This window comes from Carcharodon carcharias (assembly GCF_017639515.1).
Source record: "Carcharodon carcharias isolate sCarCar2 chromosome 37 unlocalized genomic scaffold, sCarCar2.pri SUPER_37_unloc_2, whole genome shotgun sequence".
In the NCBI taxonomy this organism is placed as follows: Eukaryota; Metazoa; Chordata; class Chondrichthyes; order Lamniformes; family Lamnidae; genus Carcharodon; species Carcharodon carcharias.
In genome coordinates this window covers 4,201,798-4,216,797 of record NW_024470767.1, presented here as the reverse complement: position 1 = coordinate 4,216,797, position 15,000 = coordinate 4,201,798, and the positions used below count along the sequence as shown (strand labels likewise).

The following is a 15,000-nucleotide window of genomic DNA, read 5'->3' as shown; positions in this document are numbered from 1 at the left end:
GAGAGAGAGACAGAGAGAGAGACAGGGACAGGGACAGGGAGAGAGACAGAGAGAGAGACAGGGACAGGGAGAGAGACAGAGAGAGAGACAGGGACAGGGAGAGAGACAGAGAGAGAGACAGAGAGAGAGAGAGACAGGGAGAGAGACAGAGAGAGAGACAGGGACAGGGAGAGAGACAGAGAGAGAGACAGGGACCGGAAGAGAGACAGAGAGAGAGACAGAGAGAGAGAGAGACAGGGAGAGAGACAGAGAGAGAGACAGGGACAGGGACAGGGAGAGAGACAGAGAGAGAGACAGGGACAGGGAGAGAGACAGGGAGAGAGACAGGGACAGGGTCAGGGAGAGAGACAGAGAGAGACAGAGAGAGAGAGAGAGAGACAGGAAGAGAGACAGAGAGAGAGACAGGGACAGGGACGGGGAGAGAGACAGAGAGACAGGGACAGGGACAGGGAGAGAGACAGAGAGAGGGACAGGGACAGGGAGAGAGACAGAGAGAGAGACAGGGACAGGGAGAGAGACAGAGAGAGAGACAGAGAGAGAGAGAGACACAGAGAGAGAGAAAGAGAGAGACAGGGACAGGGACAGGGAGAGAGACAGAGAGAGAGACAGGGACAGGGAGAGAGACAGAGAGAGAGACAGGGACACTGACAGGGAGAGAGACAGAGAGAGAGACAGGGACAGGGACAGGGAGAGAGACAGAGAGAGAGACAGGGACAGGGACGGGGAGAGAGACAGAGAGACAGGGACAGGGACAGGGAGAGAGACAGAGGGAGAGACAGGGACAGGGAGAGAGACAGAGAGAGAGACAGAGAGAGAGACAGGGACAGGGAGAGAGACAGAGAGAGAGACAGGGACCGGAAGAGAGACAGAGAGAGAGACAGAGAGAGAGAGAGACAGGGAGAGAGACAGAGAGAGAGACAGGGACAGGGACAGGGAGAGAGACAGAGAGAGAGACAGGGACAGGGAGAGAGACAGGGAGAGAGACAGGGACAGGGTCAGGGAGAGAGACAGAGAGAGACAGAGAGAGAGAGAGAGAGACAGGAAGAGAGACAGAGAGAGAGACAGGGACAGGGACGGGGAGAGAGACAGAGAGACAGGGACAGGGACAGGGAGAGAGACAGAGAGAGAGACAGGGACAGGGAGAGAGACAGAGAGAGAGACAGGGACAGGGAGAGAGACAGAGAGAGAGACAGAGAGAGAGAGAGACACAGAGAGAGAGAAAGAGAGAGACAGGGACAGGGACAGGGAGAGAGACAGAGAGAGAGACAGGGACAGGGAGAGAGACAGAGAGAGAGACAGGGACACTGACAGGGAGAGAGACAGAGAGAGAGACAGGGACAGGGACAGGGAGAGAGACAGAGAGAGAGACAGGGACAGGGACGGGGAGAGAGAGAGAGAGACAGGGACAGGGACAGGGAGAGAGACAGAGAGAGAGACAGGGACAGGGACAGGGAGAGAGACAGAGAGAGAGGCAGAGAGAGAGAGAGAGACAGGGAGAGAGATAGAGAGAGAGACAGGGACAGGGACAGGGAGAGAGACAGAGAGAGAGACAGGGACAGGGAGAGAGACAGAGAGAGAGACAGGGACTGGGACAGGGAGAGAGACAGAGAGAGAGACAGGGACAGGGAGAGAGACAGAGAGAGAGACATGGACAGGGAGAGAGAGAGAGAGACAGAGACAGGGACAGGGAGAGAGACACAGAGAGAGACAGGGACAGGGAGAGAGACAGAGAGAGAGACATGGACGGGGAGAGAGACAGAGAGAGAGACTGGGACAGGGAGAGAGACAGAGAGAGAGACAGGGACAGGGAGAGAGACAGAGAGAGACAGGGACAGGGAGAGCGACAGAGAGAGAGACACGGACAGGGACAGGGAGAGAGACAGGGAGAGAGACAGGGACAGGGAGAGAGACAGAGAGAGAGACAGGGACAGTGAGAGAGACAGAGAGAGAGACAGGGACAGGGACAGGGAGAGAGACAGAGAGAGAGACAGGGAGAGGGAGAGAGACAGAGAGAGAGAGAGGGACAGGGAGAGAGACAGAGAGAGAGACAGGGACAGGGAGAGAGACAGAGAGAGAGACAGAGAGAGACAGGGACAGGGAGAGAGACAGAGAGAGAGACAGGGAGAGAAACGGAGAGAGAGACAGGGACAGGGAGAGAGATAGGGAGAGAGACAGGGACAGGGACAGGGAGAGAATCAGAGAGAGAGAGAGGGACAGGGAGAGAGACAGAGAGAGAGACAGGGACGGGGAGAGAGACAGAGAGAGAGACAGAGAGAGACAGGGACAGGGAGAGAGACAGAGAGAGAGACAGGGACAGGGAGAGAGACAGAGAGAGAGACAGGGACAGGGACAGGGAGAGAGACAGAGAGAGAGACAGGGACAGTGAGAGAGACAGAGAGGGAGACAGAGAGAGAGACAGGGACAGGGACAGGGAATGAGGGACAAGGACAGAGAGAGAGACAGAGAGAGAGAGACAGGGACAGGGAGAGAGAGACAGGGACAGGGACAGGGAGAGAGACAGGGACAGGGAGAGAGACAGAGAGAGAGACAGGGACAGTGAGAGAGACAGAGAGAGAGACAGGGACAGGGACAGGGAGAGAGACAGAGAGAGAGACAGGGAGAGGGAGAGAGACAGAGAGAGAGAGAGGGACAGGGAGAGAGACAGAGAGAGAGACAGGGACGGGGAGAGAGACAGAGAGAGAGACAGAGAGAGACAGGGACAGGGAGAGAGACAGAGAGAGAGACAGGGAGAGAAACGGAGAGAGAGACAGGGACAGGGAGAGAGACAGGGAGAGAGACAGGGACAGGGACAGGCAGAGAATCAGAGAGAGAGAGAGGGACAGGGAGAGAGACAGAGAGAGAGACAGGGACGGGGAGAGAGACAGAGAGAGAGACAGAGAGAGACAGGGACAGGGAGAGAGACAGAGAGAGAGACAGGGACAGGGAGAGAGACAGAGAGAGAGACAGGGACAGGGACAGGGAGAGAGACAGAGAGAGAGACAGGGACAGTGAGAGAGACAGAGAGGGAGACAGAGAGAGAGACAGGGACAGGGACAGGGAGAGAGGGACAAGGACAGAGAGAGAGACAGAGAGAGAGAGACAGGGACAGGGAGAGAGAGACAGGGACAGGGAGAGAGGGACAGGGTCAGGGTGAGAGGGACAGGGAGAGAGAGACAGGGACAGGGAGAGAGAGACAGGGACAGGATGAGAGGGACAGGGACAGGGAGAGAGAGACAGGGACAGGGAGAGAGAGACAGGGACAGGGAGAGAGGGACAGGGTCAGGGTGAGAGGGACAGGGAGAGAGAGACAGGGTCAGGGTGAGAGGGACAGGGAGAGAGGGACAGGGAGAGAGAGAGAGGGACAGGGAGAGAGAGACAGGGACAGGGACAGGGAGAGAGAGACAGGGACAGAGAGAGAGGGACAGGGACAGGGAGAGAGACAGGGACAGAGAGAGAGGGACAGGGACAGGGAGAGAGACAGGGACAGGGACAGGGAGAGAGACAGGGACAGGGACAGGGAGAGAAACAGAGAGAGATAGAGAGAGACAGGGAGAGAGACAGAGAGAGAGACAGGGTCAGGGAGAGAGACAGAGAGAGAGACAGAGAGCGAGAGAGAGACAGAGAGAGAGACAGAGACAGGGACAGAGACAGAGAGAGAGACAGAGAGAGATAGAGAGAGACAGGGAGAGAGACAGAGAGAGAGACAGGGTCAGGGAGAGAGACAGAGAGAGAGACAGAGAGCGAGAGAGAGACAGAGAGAGAGACAGAGAGAGAGACAGAGACAGGGAGAGAGACAGAGAGAGAGACAGGGACAGGGAGCGAGACAGAGAGAGAGACAGGGACAGGGAGAGAGACAGAGAGAGAGACAGAGAGCGAGAGAGAGACAGGGAGAGAGACAGAGAGAGAGAGGGACAGGGAGAGAAACAGAGAGAGAGACAGGGACAGGGAGAGAGACAGAGAGAGAGACAGAGAGAGAGACAGGGACAGGGACAGGGAGAGAAACAGAGAGAGAGACAGGGACAGGGAGAGAGACAGAGAGAGAGACAGAGACAGGGAGAGAGACAGAGAGAGAGACAGGGACAGGGACAGGGAGAGAAACAGAGAGAGAGACAGGGACAGGGAGAGAGACAGAGAGAGAGACAGAGAGAGAGAGAGAGACAGGGAGAGAGACAGAGAGAGACAGGGACAGGGAGAGAGACACAGAGAGAGACAGAGAGAGAGAGAGAGACAGGGAGAGAGACAGAGAGATACAGGGACAGGGACAGGGAGAGAGAGACAGAGAGAGACAGGGACAGGGAGAGAGAGACAGGGACAGGGACAGGGAGAGAGAGACAGAGAGAGACAGGGACAGGGAGAGAGAGACAGGGACAGACAGAGAGAGAGGGACAGGGACAGGGAGTGAGGGACAGGGACATTGACAGAGACAGACAGAGAGACAGGGACGGGGACAGAGACAGACCACATCAGCCTGAATGTTGCAGCCCACCCACCCCACACACACACAGCTGACCGCGTCACCAGCCTGTTTCTCAGGGGCTGAGGGATGGACTTCGGCCCCCTGGACACCGGGTACAGGGTTGCCCTGACTCCCTGACTGGAGGATCCTCAAAACCCGCCAGAGCTGCTCTGAGGGTCTCAAATTCAACAATCACTCAGGAGGGAAGTGGCTTTTTCACCCGACAGTGCGGTACTCCCTCAGTCCTGACCCGCTGACAGTGCGGCACTCCCTCAGTACTGACCCTCCGACAGTGCGGCACTCCCTCAGTCCTGACCCGCTGACAGTGCGGCGCTCCCTCAGTACTGATCCTCCGACTGTGCGGCGCTCCCTCAGTACTGACCCTCTGACAGTGCAGCACTCCCTCAGGATTGACCCCCTGACAGTGCAGCACTCCATCAGGACTGACCCTCCGCCAGCTCTCTAGTCCCCCAGAACTGACCGTCCAACATTACAGCACTCTGTCTGGACAGACCCTCCCTTGGGACTGACCTCTGACAGTACAATACTCTGTAAGGATTGCCCACCAACCCCCCCACCACAACAGTCAACACTCACTCCCTCAGTGCTGGACTGGCATGTTGATGTGGATAATGGAGTCAAGTCGCTGGAGGGGGAAATCCAATCTATGTGATACTAGCCATCAAAGAAGGCCAGGAGTTAGGAAGGCTGAAGGAGGTGTCTTTTAGGGGGCATGAGGTGCATTCTTCAGGATAGAGAGGCAGAAAGATGAAAGAGGATGGAATTTCAGCTCATGAGACACAGACAACTGAAGGCATGGCTGCTAATGGAGGCACAGTGAGAGGGGTCGATGTATAAGAAGCCCTGGGTCAAAGGAATAAGGAGTAAAGTCAACACATTTGTGGATGTGATGAGAGGGCAGAAACCTGGTTTTAAAAAGAGAGGAAGGGAGACACGGAGCCTGGAATTTACAGCAATTTCAATCACCCTCTCCTTGATCTCAGCAATTTCTTGCCTATTTGGCCAACTGTCTTATGTTGAGTCCTTGGCCTTAAAGAAGCAAACTGGCACAATAGAACTAACCTCAAATTTCCTGGGCCCTTGTCCAGCCCCTTCCCCCACTCCCACCCCTAAGTTTTAGGTAATTTCTTCCTTGAGCATCAGAAATTGTCACTTGTGTCAGTCCAAGATCACTCAGAGTGTAATTGTCACTTGTGTCAGTCCGAGGTCACTCAGAGTGTAATTGTCACTTGTGTCAGTCCGAGGTCACTCAGAGTGTAATTGTCACTTGTGTCAGTCCGAGTGTAATTGTTTGGTCAGGGCAGTCTGGAACTTGTAACATACTGGTCAGTTTTCATTGCTGGTCAGAAGCACCAAATGTAAAATCACTGACCACTTCTCTTTTATAATATTGTACTGCATCATAGCAAAGTTTGCTTTGTCGAGTGTCATGTCTACTGAACCCTGATATACTCTTTTTAATATATTGTTCCTGACACCATGTCAGAGGACATATTGTTTCATGTTATAACTGGGAGACACAATGTTTGATTTCCTCTCTGCAACTGCATGTTCCTTTGAAACTAGCAAATCTACTTGGTATCAGTAAACATCGGGTGAATTTGCACTAAACTCGTTTAAGGGACTTAATTGAACAAAGGATGAGTTCTCACCCATGTTACTTTGGAGACTGTGAGACTGCAGATATTCTGGATTTGGTGTTTGTTATCTTGCAGACCATTGTGATAATAATTCAACAAGGTAAGCATGACAATTGAGTCGTGACAGAAAAGCCTAAGATAACATTTTTGTGGTAATGCTAGCAAATAAGATTCTGCTCATGGTAAGTCAGCAGATGCTGTGTTCTGAAGACAAGAACATAGCTCCTTGTGAAACACACCAGCTCAGCTACGTGGGCCTGCCCTGAGAGAATAGACACCCCCCTTCTGTTTGCAAATCCCCCTCCCCCTCCCTATTCCTGTAAACACCTCCAGCTCCACAACAACCCTGAAGTCTCAGTGCTCCTCCACAATGTGTAGTCCACAATGTCCTTTTCCCATCAGCCTTTAGTCACTGGGATCCAAAACTCTGTAATTCCCTTCCTATACCTGCCAGCTCCTCGCTTTTAAAATCTATCTCTTTGACTAAGTCTTTGGTCACCTGTCCTAATATTTCCTCATGTGGGTCAATTGTCTGATAATGCTCTTGTGAAGTGCCTTGGGGATGTTTTATTACATTAGAGGTGCTATATAAATGCAAGTTGTTGGTTGTAAAATCCCCCTGACTTTCCTGCCATTAATTTCAATGCAGCGTGAATTTGCCCCCGATGTGGTATTCTGCTGCTGCCTTGTCCCTTTTAAGGCTGCAACATTCGGTTGACATGTTCCCACTGGGGAAGTGTGTTCACAGATCAAAGATGAGCCAGTGGATCTTCTGGTCCCTGTGTGATCCACTGCAGTGGTCACTTCCACACACACTCACATGTTACTGGGGAGGTTTTTAACACAGCAGCTCCAGAAACCCCTTCCTTGGCCATTGTCAATTTCACTTGTGACTCTTCCTGAACCTGCAGCCATTGAGTGAATGTCCCAGTCCAACCCCTCCTGCTTCAGGGTTCAGTCTGGCACTGAGATCAAAGGCTTCAATTTTTACCCCAGGGCTGTTTTGAGTCTCCTAGCCCACAATGTGTGGTAGTTAGGGGTGCAGGACACCACCTCAGTGACCCTGGGCTAGCGTGCTGCTCCTGATTTCAAACTGGAGACAGCATGTCTGTGGATATCTGCTCAAATTTGCCCTTACTCAGCCCCTGGGTCAAAAAGGCTCTGACACCCAGTGGCAGTGCCAGTCAGGCGAGGGGTACATGACCTCATACCCACAAATGATGTGGCTGCCTCCATTTTGTTTCTGGGGCTCTCACTCCAGCACCTTGGTCCCCTGGTTTTGGCCAGTATATAGACAGCAGTCTGGGCTGGACAGCTGATTAATGTTCACCAAGTGCCTTTCAAAATGAGGATAATGAGGGCATCCCTGACACTTCCAATAGTGGAGCAGACAGCTTTAATCTGAAAGCAAGCCCCCTCCAACAGTGCAGCACTCCCTCAGTACTTACCGTCCGACAGTGCAGCACTCCCTCAGTACTGACCATCCGACAGTGCGGCGCTCCCTCAGTACTGACCCTCCGACAGTGCAGCACTCCCTCAGTACTTACCGTCCGACAGTGCGGCGCTCCCTCAGTACTGACCCTCCGACAGTGCGGCACTCCCTCAGTACTGACCCTCTGACAGTGCAGCACTCCCTCAGTACTGACCCTCCGACAGTGCAGCACTCCCTCAGTACTGACCCTCTGACAGTGCGGCGCTCCCTCAGTACTTACCCTCCGACAGTGCAGCACTCCCTCAGTACTGACCCTCTGACAGTGCGGCGCTCCCTCAGTACTGACCCTCCGACAGTGCAGCACTCCCTCAGTACTGACCCTCTGACAGTGCGGCACTCCCTCAGTACTGACGCTGCAACAGTGCAGCACTCCCTCAGTACTGACCCTCCGACAGTGCAGCACTCCCTCAGCACTGACCCCCCGACACTGTCATTGGCAGCATTGACCTACATTACGAAACTCACATCTCTGCGATGGGGCTTGACCCCACCCCTTTGTGATTCAAAGGGGAGGTGGTATGTTGGCATGATGCACTGTTGGTTAAATGCTGAGTCTGTCTCCAGGCACACTCCCAACTCATTTGCCAAACTGCAGACTGTTTGAGAACAGATGTGGAGAAAGGTCACTGAGACAAGGTACCAGCGGGGATCTCTTGCCTTTGGAAGCATCTTTCACTGTGAATCAGCACATTTGGGAGAGGACAGGAGGGCACAGACACTATTTAAAATAAATCCCACACAAGAGGGATTGTATCGTTTACTGAAATGACTGGCAAAGCTATTTAGAGATATTTAGACCTTCATGTAGAAATGTGTTTGTGATAATCAATTGGGCTGCACATTCAGAGAACGCAATATCAGCTCAGATCAAGGCTCAGTTTTAACCCTTTCATATCCAGTTCTTGATTCTGCCATTATTTCCCACAGAGTTGGACATGTAACTGAGACTTACTATGACACACGGGTAATAAACCACCATCAGTCCCTTAAAGTAAAGCTCTGATATATCCCACACCTTTTACTGCAACATTCTGATGTACCCCACATGTTTACTGCATCATTCTGATATACCCCACAGCCTTTACTGCATCATTCTAATTTACCCCACACCCTTTACTGCATCATTCTGATATACCCCACACCCTTTACTGCATCATTCTGATATACCCCACACCTTTACTGCATCATTCTGATATATCCCACACCCTTTACTGTATCATTCTGAAATAACCCACACCCTTTAATGTATCATTCTGATATACCCCACACCCTTTACTATATTGTTCTGATATACCCCACACACTTTACTGCAACATTCTGATATAGCCCACACCTTTACTGCAACATTCTGAAATAACCCACACCCTTTACTGTATCATTCTGATACACACCACACCCTTTACTGCATCATTCTGATATACCCCACACCATTACTGCATCATTCTGATATAGCCCACACCCTTTACTGCATCATTCTGATATACCCCACACCCTTTACTGCATCATTCTGATATACCCCACACCCTTTACTGCATCATTCTGATATATCCCACACCTTTTATTGCAACATTCTTAAATAACCCACACCCTTTACTGCATCATTCTGATATACCCCACAACTTTACTGTTTCGTTCTGATATATCCCACACCTTTACTGCAACATTCTGATATACACCACAACCTTCACTGCAACATTCTGATATACCCCACACCTTTACTGCATCATTCTGAAATATCCCACACCCTTTACTGCATCATTCTGATATACCCCACACCTTTACTGCATCATTCTGATATATCCCACACCTTTATTGCAACATTCTGATATACCCCACACCCTTTACTGCATCATTCTGATATACCCCACACCTTTACTGCATCATTCTGATATATCCCACACCCTTTACTGTATCGTTCTGATATACCCCACACCCTTTACTGCAACATTCTGATATAGCCCACACCTTTACTGCAACATTCTGAAATAACCCACACCCTTTACTGTATCATTCTGATACACACCACACCCTTTACTGCATCATTCTGATATATCCCACACCCTTTACTGCATCATTCTGATATACCCCACACCCTTTACTGCATCATTCTGATATACCCCACACCCTTTACTGCATCATTCTGATATACCCCACACCCTTTACTGCATCATTCTAATATGCCCCACACCTTTACTGTATCGTTCTGATATACCCCACACCTTTTATTGCAACATTCTTAAATAACCCACACCCTTTACTGCATCATTTTGATATACCCCACATCTTTACTGCATCATTCTGATATACCACACACCTTTTATTGCAACATTCTTAAATAACCCACAACCTTTACTGCATCATTCTGATATACCCCAAACCTTTACTGTATCGTTCTGATATACCCCACACCTTTACTGCATCATTTTGATATACCCCACACCCTTTACTTCATCATTCTGATATACCCCACACCTTTTACTGCAACATTCTTAAATAACCCACAACCTTTACTGCATCATTCTGATATACCACACACCTTTACTGCATCATTCTGGTATACCACACACCTTTTATTGCAACATTCTTAAATAACCCACAACCTTTACTGCATCATTCTGATATACCCCACACCTTTACTGCATCATTCTGATATACCCCACACCCTTTACTTCATCATTCTGATATACCCCACACCTTTTACTGCAACATTCTTAAATAACCCATACCCTTTACTGTATCGTTCTGATATACCCCACACCCTTTACTATATTGTTCTGATATACCCCACACACTTTACTGCAACATTCTGATATACCCCACACCCTTTACTGCAACATTCTGATATACCCCACACCTTTACTGCAACATTCTGAAATAACCCACACCCTTTACTGTATCATTCTGATACACACCACACCCTTTACTGCATCATTCTGATATACCCCACACCTTTACTGCATCATTCTGATATACCCCACACCCTTTACTGCATCATTCTGATATACCCCACACCCTTTACTGCATCATTCTGATATACCCCACACCCTTTACTGCATCATTCTGATATGCCCCACACCTTTACTGTATTGTTCTGATATACCCCACACCTTTTATTGCAACATTCTTAAATAACCCACACCCTTTACTGCATCATTCTGATATGCCCCAAACCTTTACTGTATCGTTCTGATATACCCCACACCTTTTATTGCAACATTCTTAAATAACCCACACCCTTTACTGAATCATTCTGATATACCCCACACCCTTTACTGCATCATTCTGATATACCCCACACCTTTTATTGCAACATTCTTAAATAACCCACACCCTTTACTGCATCATTCTGATATACCCCACACCCTTTACTGCCTCATTCTGATATACCCCACACCTTTTATTGCAACATTCTTAAATAACCCACACCCTTTACTGCATCATTCTGATATATCCCACACCCTTTACTGCATCATTCTGATATACCCCACACCTTTTACTGCACCATTCTGATATACCCCACACCTTTACTCCATCATTCTGATATACCCGACACCTTTTATTGCAACATTCTTAAATAACCCACACCCTTTACTGCATCATTTTGATATACCCCACATCTTTACTGCATCATCCTGATATACCCCACACCCTTTACTGCATCATTCTGATATACCCCACACCCTTTACTGCATCATTCTGATATGCCCCACACCTTTACTGTATTGTTCTGATATACCCCACACCTTTTATTGCAACATTCTTAAATAACCCACACCCTTTACTGCATCATTCTGATATACCCCACACCCTTTACTGCATCATTTTGATATACCCCACACCTTTTATTGCAACATTCTTAAATAACCCACACCCTTTACTGCATCATTCTGATATACCCCACACCCTTTACTGCATCATTCTGATATACCCCACACCTTTTATTGCAACATTCTTAAATAACCCACACCCTTTACTGCTTCATTCTGATATATCCCACACCTTTACTGCAACATTCTGATATACCCCACACCCTTCACTGCAACATTCTGAAATAACGCACACCCTTTACTGCATCATTCTGATATAACCCACACCTTTTACTGCATCATTCTGATATACCCCACACCTTTTATTGCAACATTCTTAAATAACCCACACCCTTTACTGCATCATTCTGATATAACCCACACCTTTACTGTTTCGTTCTGATATATCCCACACCTTTACTGCAACATTCTGATATACCCCACACCTTTACTGTATCATTCTGAAATATCCCACACCTTTTACTGCATCATTCTGATATACCCCACACTTTTACTGCATCATTCTGATATATCCCACACCTTTACCGCAACATTCTGATATACCCCACACCTTTATTGCATCATTCTGATATATCCCACACCCTTTACTATATTGTTCTGATATACCCCACACCCTTTACTGCAACATTCTGATATACCCCACACCCTTCACTGCAACATTCTGATATATCCCACACCTTTACTGCAACATTCTGATATACCCCACACCTTTACTGTATCATTCTGAAATATCCCACACCTTTTACTGCATCATTCTGATATATCCCTCACCTTTACTGCATCATTCTGATATATCCCACACCTTTACTGCATCATTCTGATATATCGCACACTCTTTACTATATCGTTCTGATATACCCCACACCCTTTACTGCAACATTCTGATATACCCCACACCTTTACTGCAACATTCTGAAATAACCCACACCCTTTACTGTATCATTCTGATACACACCACACCCTTTACTGCATCATTCTGATATACCCCACACCTTTTATTGCAACATTCTTAAATAACCCACACCCTTTACTGTATCATTCTGATGTACCCAACACCCTTTACTGTATCGTTCTGATATATCCCACACCCTTTACTGTACCTTTCTGATATATCCCACACCCTTAACTGCACCATTCTGATATATCCCACACCCTTTACTGTATCGTTCTGATAAATCCCACACCCTTTACTTTATCGTTCTGATATATCCCACACCCTTTACTGCATCATTCTGATATACCCCACACACTTTACTGTACCTTTCTGATAAATCCCACACTCTTTACTGCATCATTCTGATATATCCCAATCCCTTTACTTTATCGTTCTGATATATCCCACAACCTTTACAGTATCGTTCTGATATATCCCACACCCTTACTGCACCTTTCTGATATATCCCACACCCTTTACTGTATCGTTCTGATATATTCCACACCCTTTACTGTATCATTCTGATATATCGCTCACCCTTTACTGTATCATTCTGATATATCCCACACCCTTTACTGTATCGTTCTGATATATCCCACACCCTTTACTGTATCGTTCTGATATATCCTATACCCTTTACTGTATCATTCTGACATATCCCACACCCTTTACTGTATCATTCTGATATATCCCACACCCTTTACTGTATCATTCTGATATATCCCACACCCTTTACTATATCATTCTGACATATCCCACACCCGTTACTGTATCGTTCTGATATATCCCACACCCTTTACTGTATCATTCTGACATATCCTACACCCGTTACTGTATCGTTCTGATATATCCCACACCCTTTACTGTATTGTTCTGACATATCGCACACCCTTTACTGTATCGTTCTGATATATCCTACACCCTTTACTGTATCATTCTGACATATCCCACACCCTTTACTGTATCATTCTGATATATCCCACACCCTTTACTGTATCATTCTGACATATCCCACACCCTTTACTGTATCATTCTGATATATCCCACACCCTTTACTGTATCGTTCTGATATATCCCACACCCTTTACTGTATCATTCTGACATATCCCACACCCTTTATTCCACATCCTCACCAACCTGCCTGCATCAGGTTCATCTCTCCATGACATTATCAGTAGGGAGTGACCACTGCACAGTCATTGTGGAGATGAAGTCCCACACTCCGATTGAAGATACGCTCCATCGTGTTGTGTGGCACTACCACCGTGCTAGATTGGACAGATTTTGAACAAATCTAGCAACTCAAGACCCACGAGGTGCTGTGGGCCCCCAGCAGCAGCAGAATTGTACTCGAACATAACCTGTAGGCCAAGCCCTAGAAAAGCAAGTTGTGAGAGGGATACAAAGAACCTGCAAAGGTATCTCAATAAGTGAGCGGGCAGAAACATTGGCAGATGATGTATAATGTGGGGAAATGTGGGGTTATCCACTTTGGTAAGAAGAATACAATAGCAGAATATTAAATGGAGAGAGACTTCAGTATAGAGGGATCTGGGTGTCCTAGTACATGAATCACAAATAGTTAGTAAGCAAACACAGCAAGTGATTAGGAAGGCAAATGGCGTGTTGGTCTTTGTTGTAAGGGGAATGGAATATAAAAGTTGGGAAGCCTTGCTACAGTTGTACAGGGTGTTGGTGAGACAGCTCCTGGAGCACTGTGTACAGCTCTGCTCTCCTTAATTAAGGAGGATTATGTTTGCATTGGAGGCAGTTCAGAGAAGGTTCACTCAGCTGATTCCTGGAATGAAGGGGTTTATCCTATGAGGAAAGGTTGGACAGGTTGGGCCTGTATCCACTGGAGTTTAGAAGAATGAGAGGGGATCTTATTGAAGAATGTAAGATCCTGAAGAGGGTGGGGGTTCGACAGGGTGGAGGCTGAGAGGATGTTTCCCCCTCGTGGGGTGGGGGGGAATCTAGAACTGGGGAGGGGGCATAGTTTCAGAATAAAAGACGGGGGAATTTCTTCCTTCAGAGGGTTGTGAATCTGTGTGGAATGCTCTCCCTCAGAGAGCAGTGGAGGCTGGGGGCACTGAATATACTCCAGGCCGAGTTAGATAGATTTTGCCCTATCAGGGAGTCGAGGGTAATGGGGGATGGGCAGGGTAGTTAGTGTTAAAGCTACAAACAGATCAGCTGTGATTTATGGCATGGTGGAACAGCCTGGACGGACCGATTGGCCTACTCCTGCTCCAATTTCTTAGGATCTTAGAATCAGCCTCTGCTAAGCAGAATTTTGTGCAAGCTGTCTGTCGATTGATAACATGTCACCAGTCATCCAGAACCAGACCTGCCAAAAATAAAGCAAACCTCTGCTGCTTAAACCCTCCTAAAATGCTTCCCTTCGGGTTACTGACATTCGCTAAGATGTGTGATCGTCCTATACCCACCCTCTCTTCTACTCTCACACCGCAACACAACAAATAGAGAGAAGGAGAGAGGGAGAGATCGCAAGAGAGAGGGAGGGAGAGAGAGAGGGAGGGAGGGAGAGAGAGGGAGGGAGGGAGGGAGAGAGAGGGAGGGAGAGACAGAGAGAGAGAGAGAGAGGGAGAGAGAGAGAGAGAGAGAGGGAG

At 48.4% G+C, this 15,000-nt stretch overlaps 1 protein-coding gene across 1 annotated transcript in view; it reads left to right on the top strand.

Annotated features, from left to right (window-relative positions):
* The first annotated feature begins 6,117 nt into the window (after positions 1-6,117).
* LOC121274692 (uncharacterized protein C11orf95-like) overlaps positions 6,118-15,000 on the top strand; it is a 91,088-nt gene continuing 82,205 nt past the window's right edge. Inside the window, exon 1 of the mRNA XM_041181995.1 lies at positions 6,118-6,217. Within this exon, the coding sequence (XP_041037929.1) occupies positions 6,118-6,217 (100 nt within the window). The remainder of the gene's footprint in view (positions 6,218-15,000) is intronic.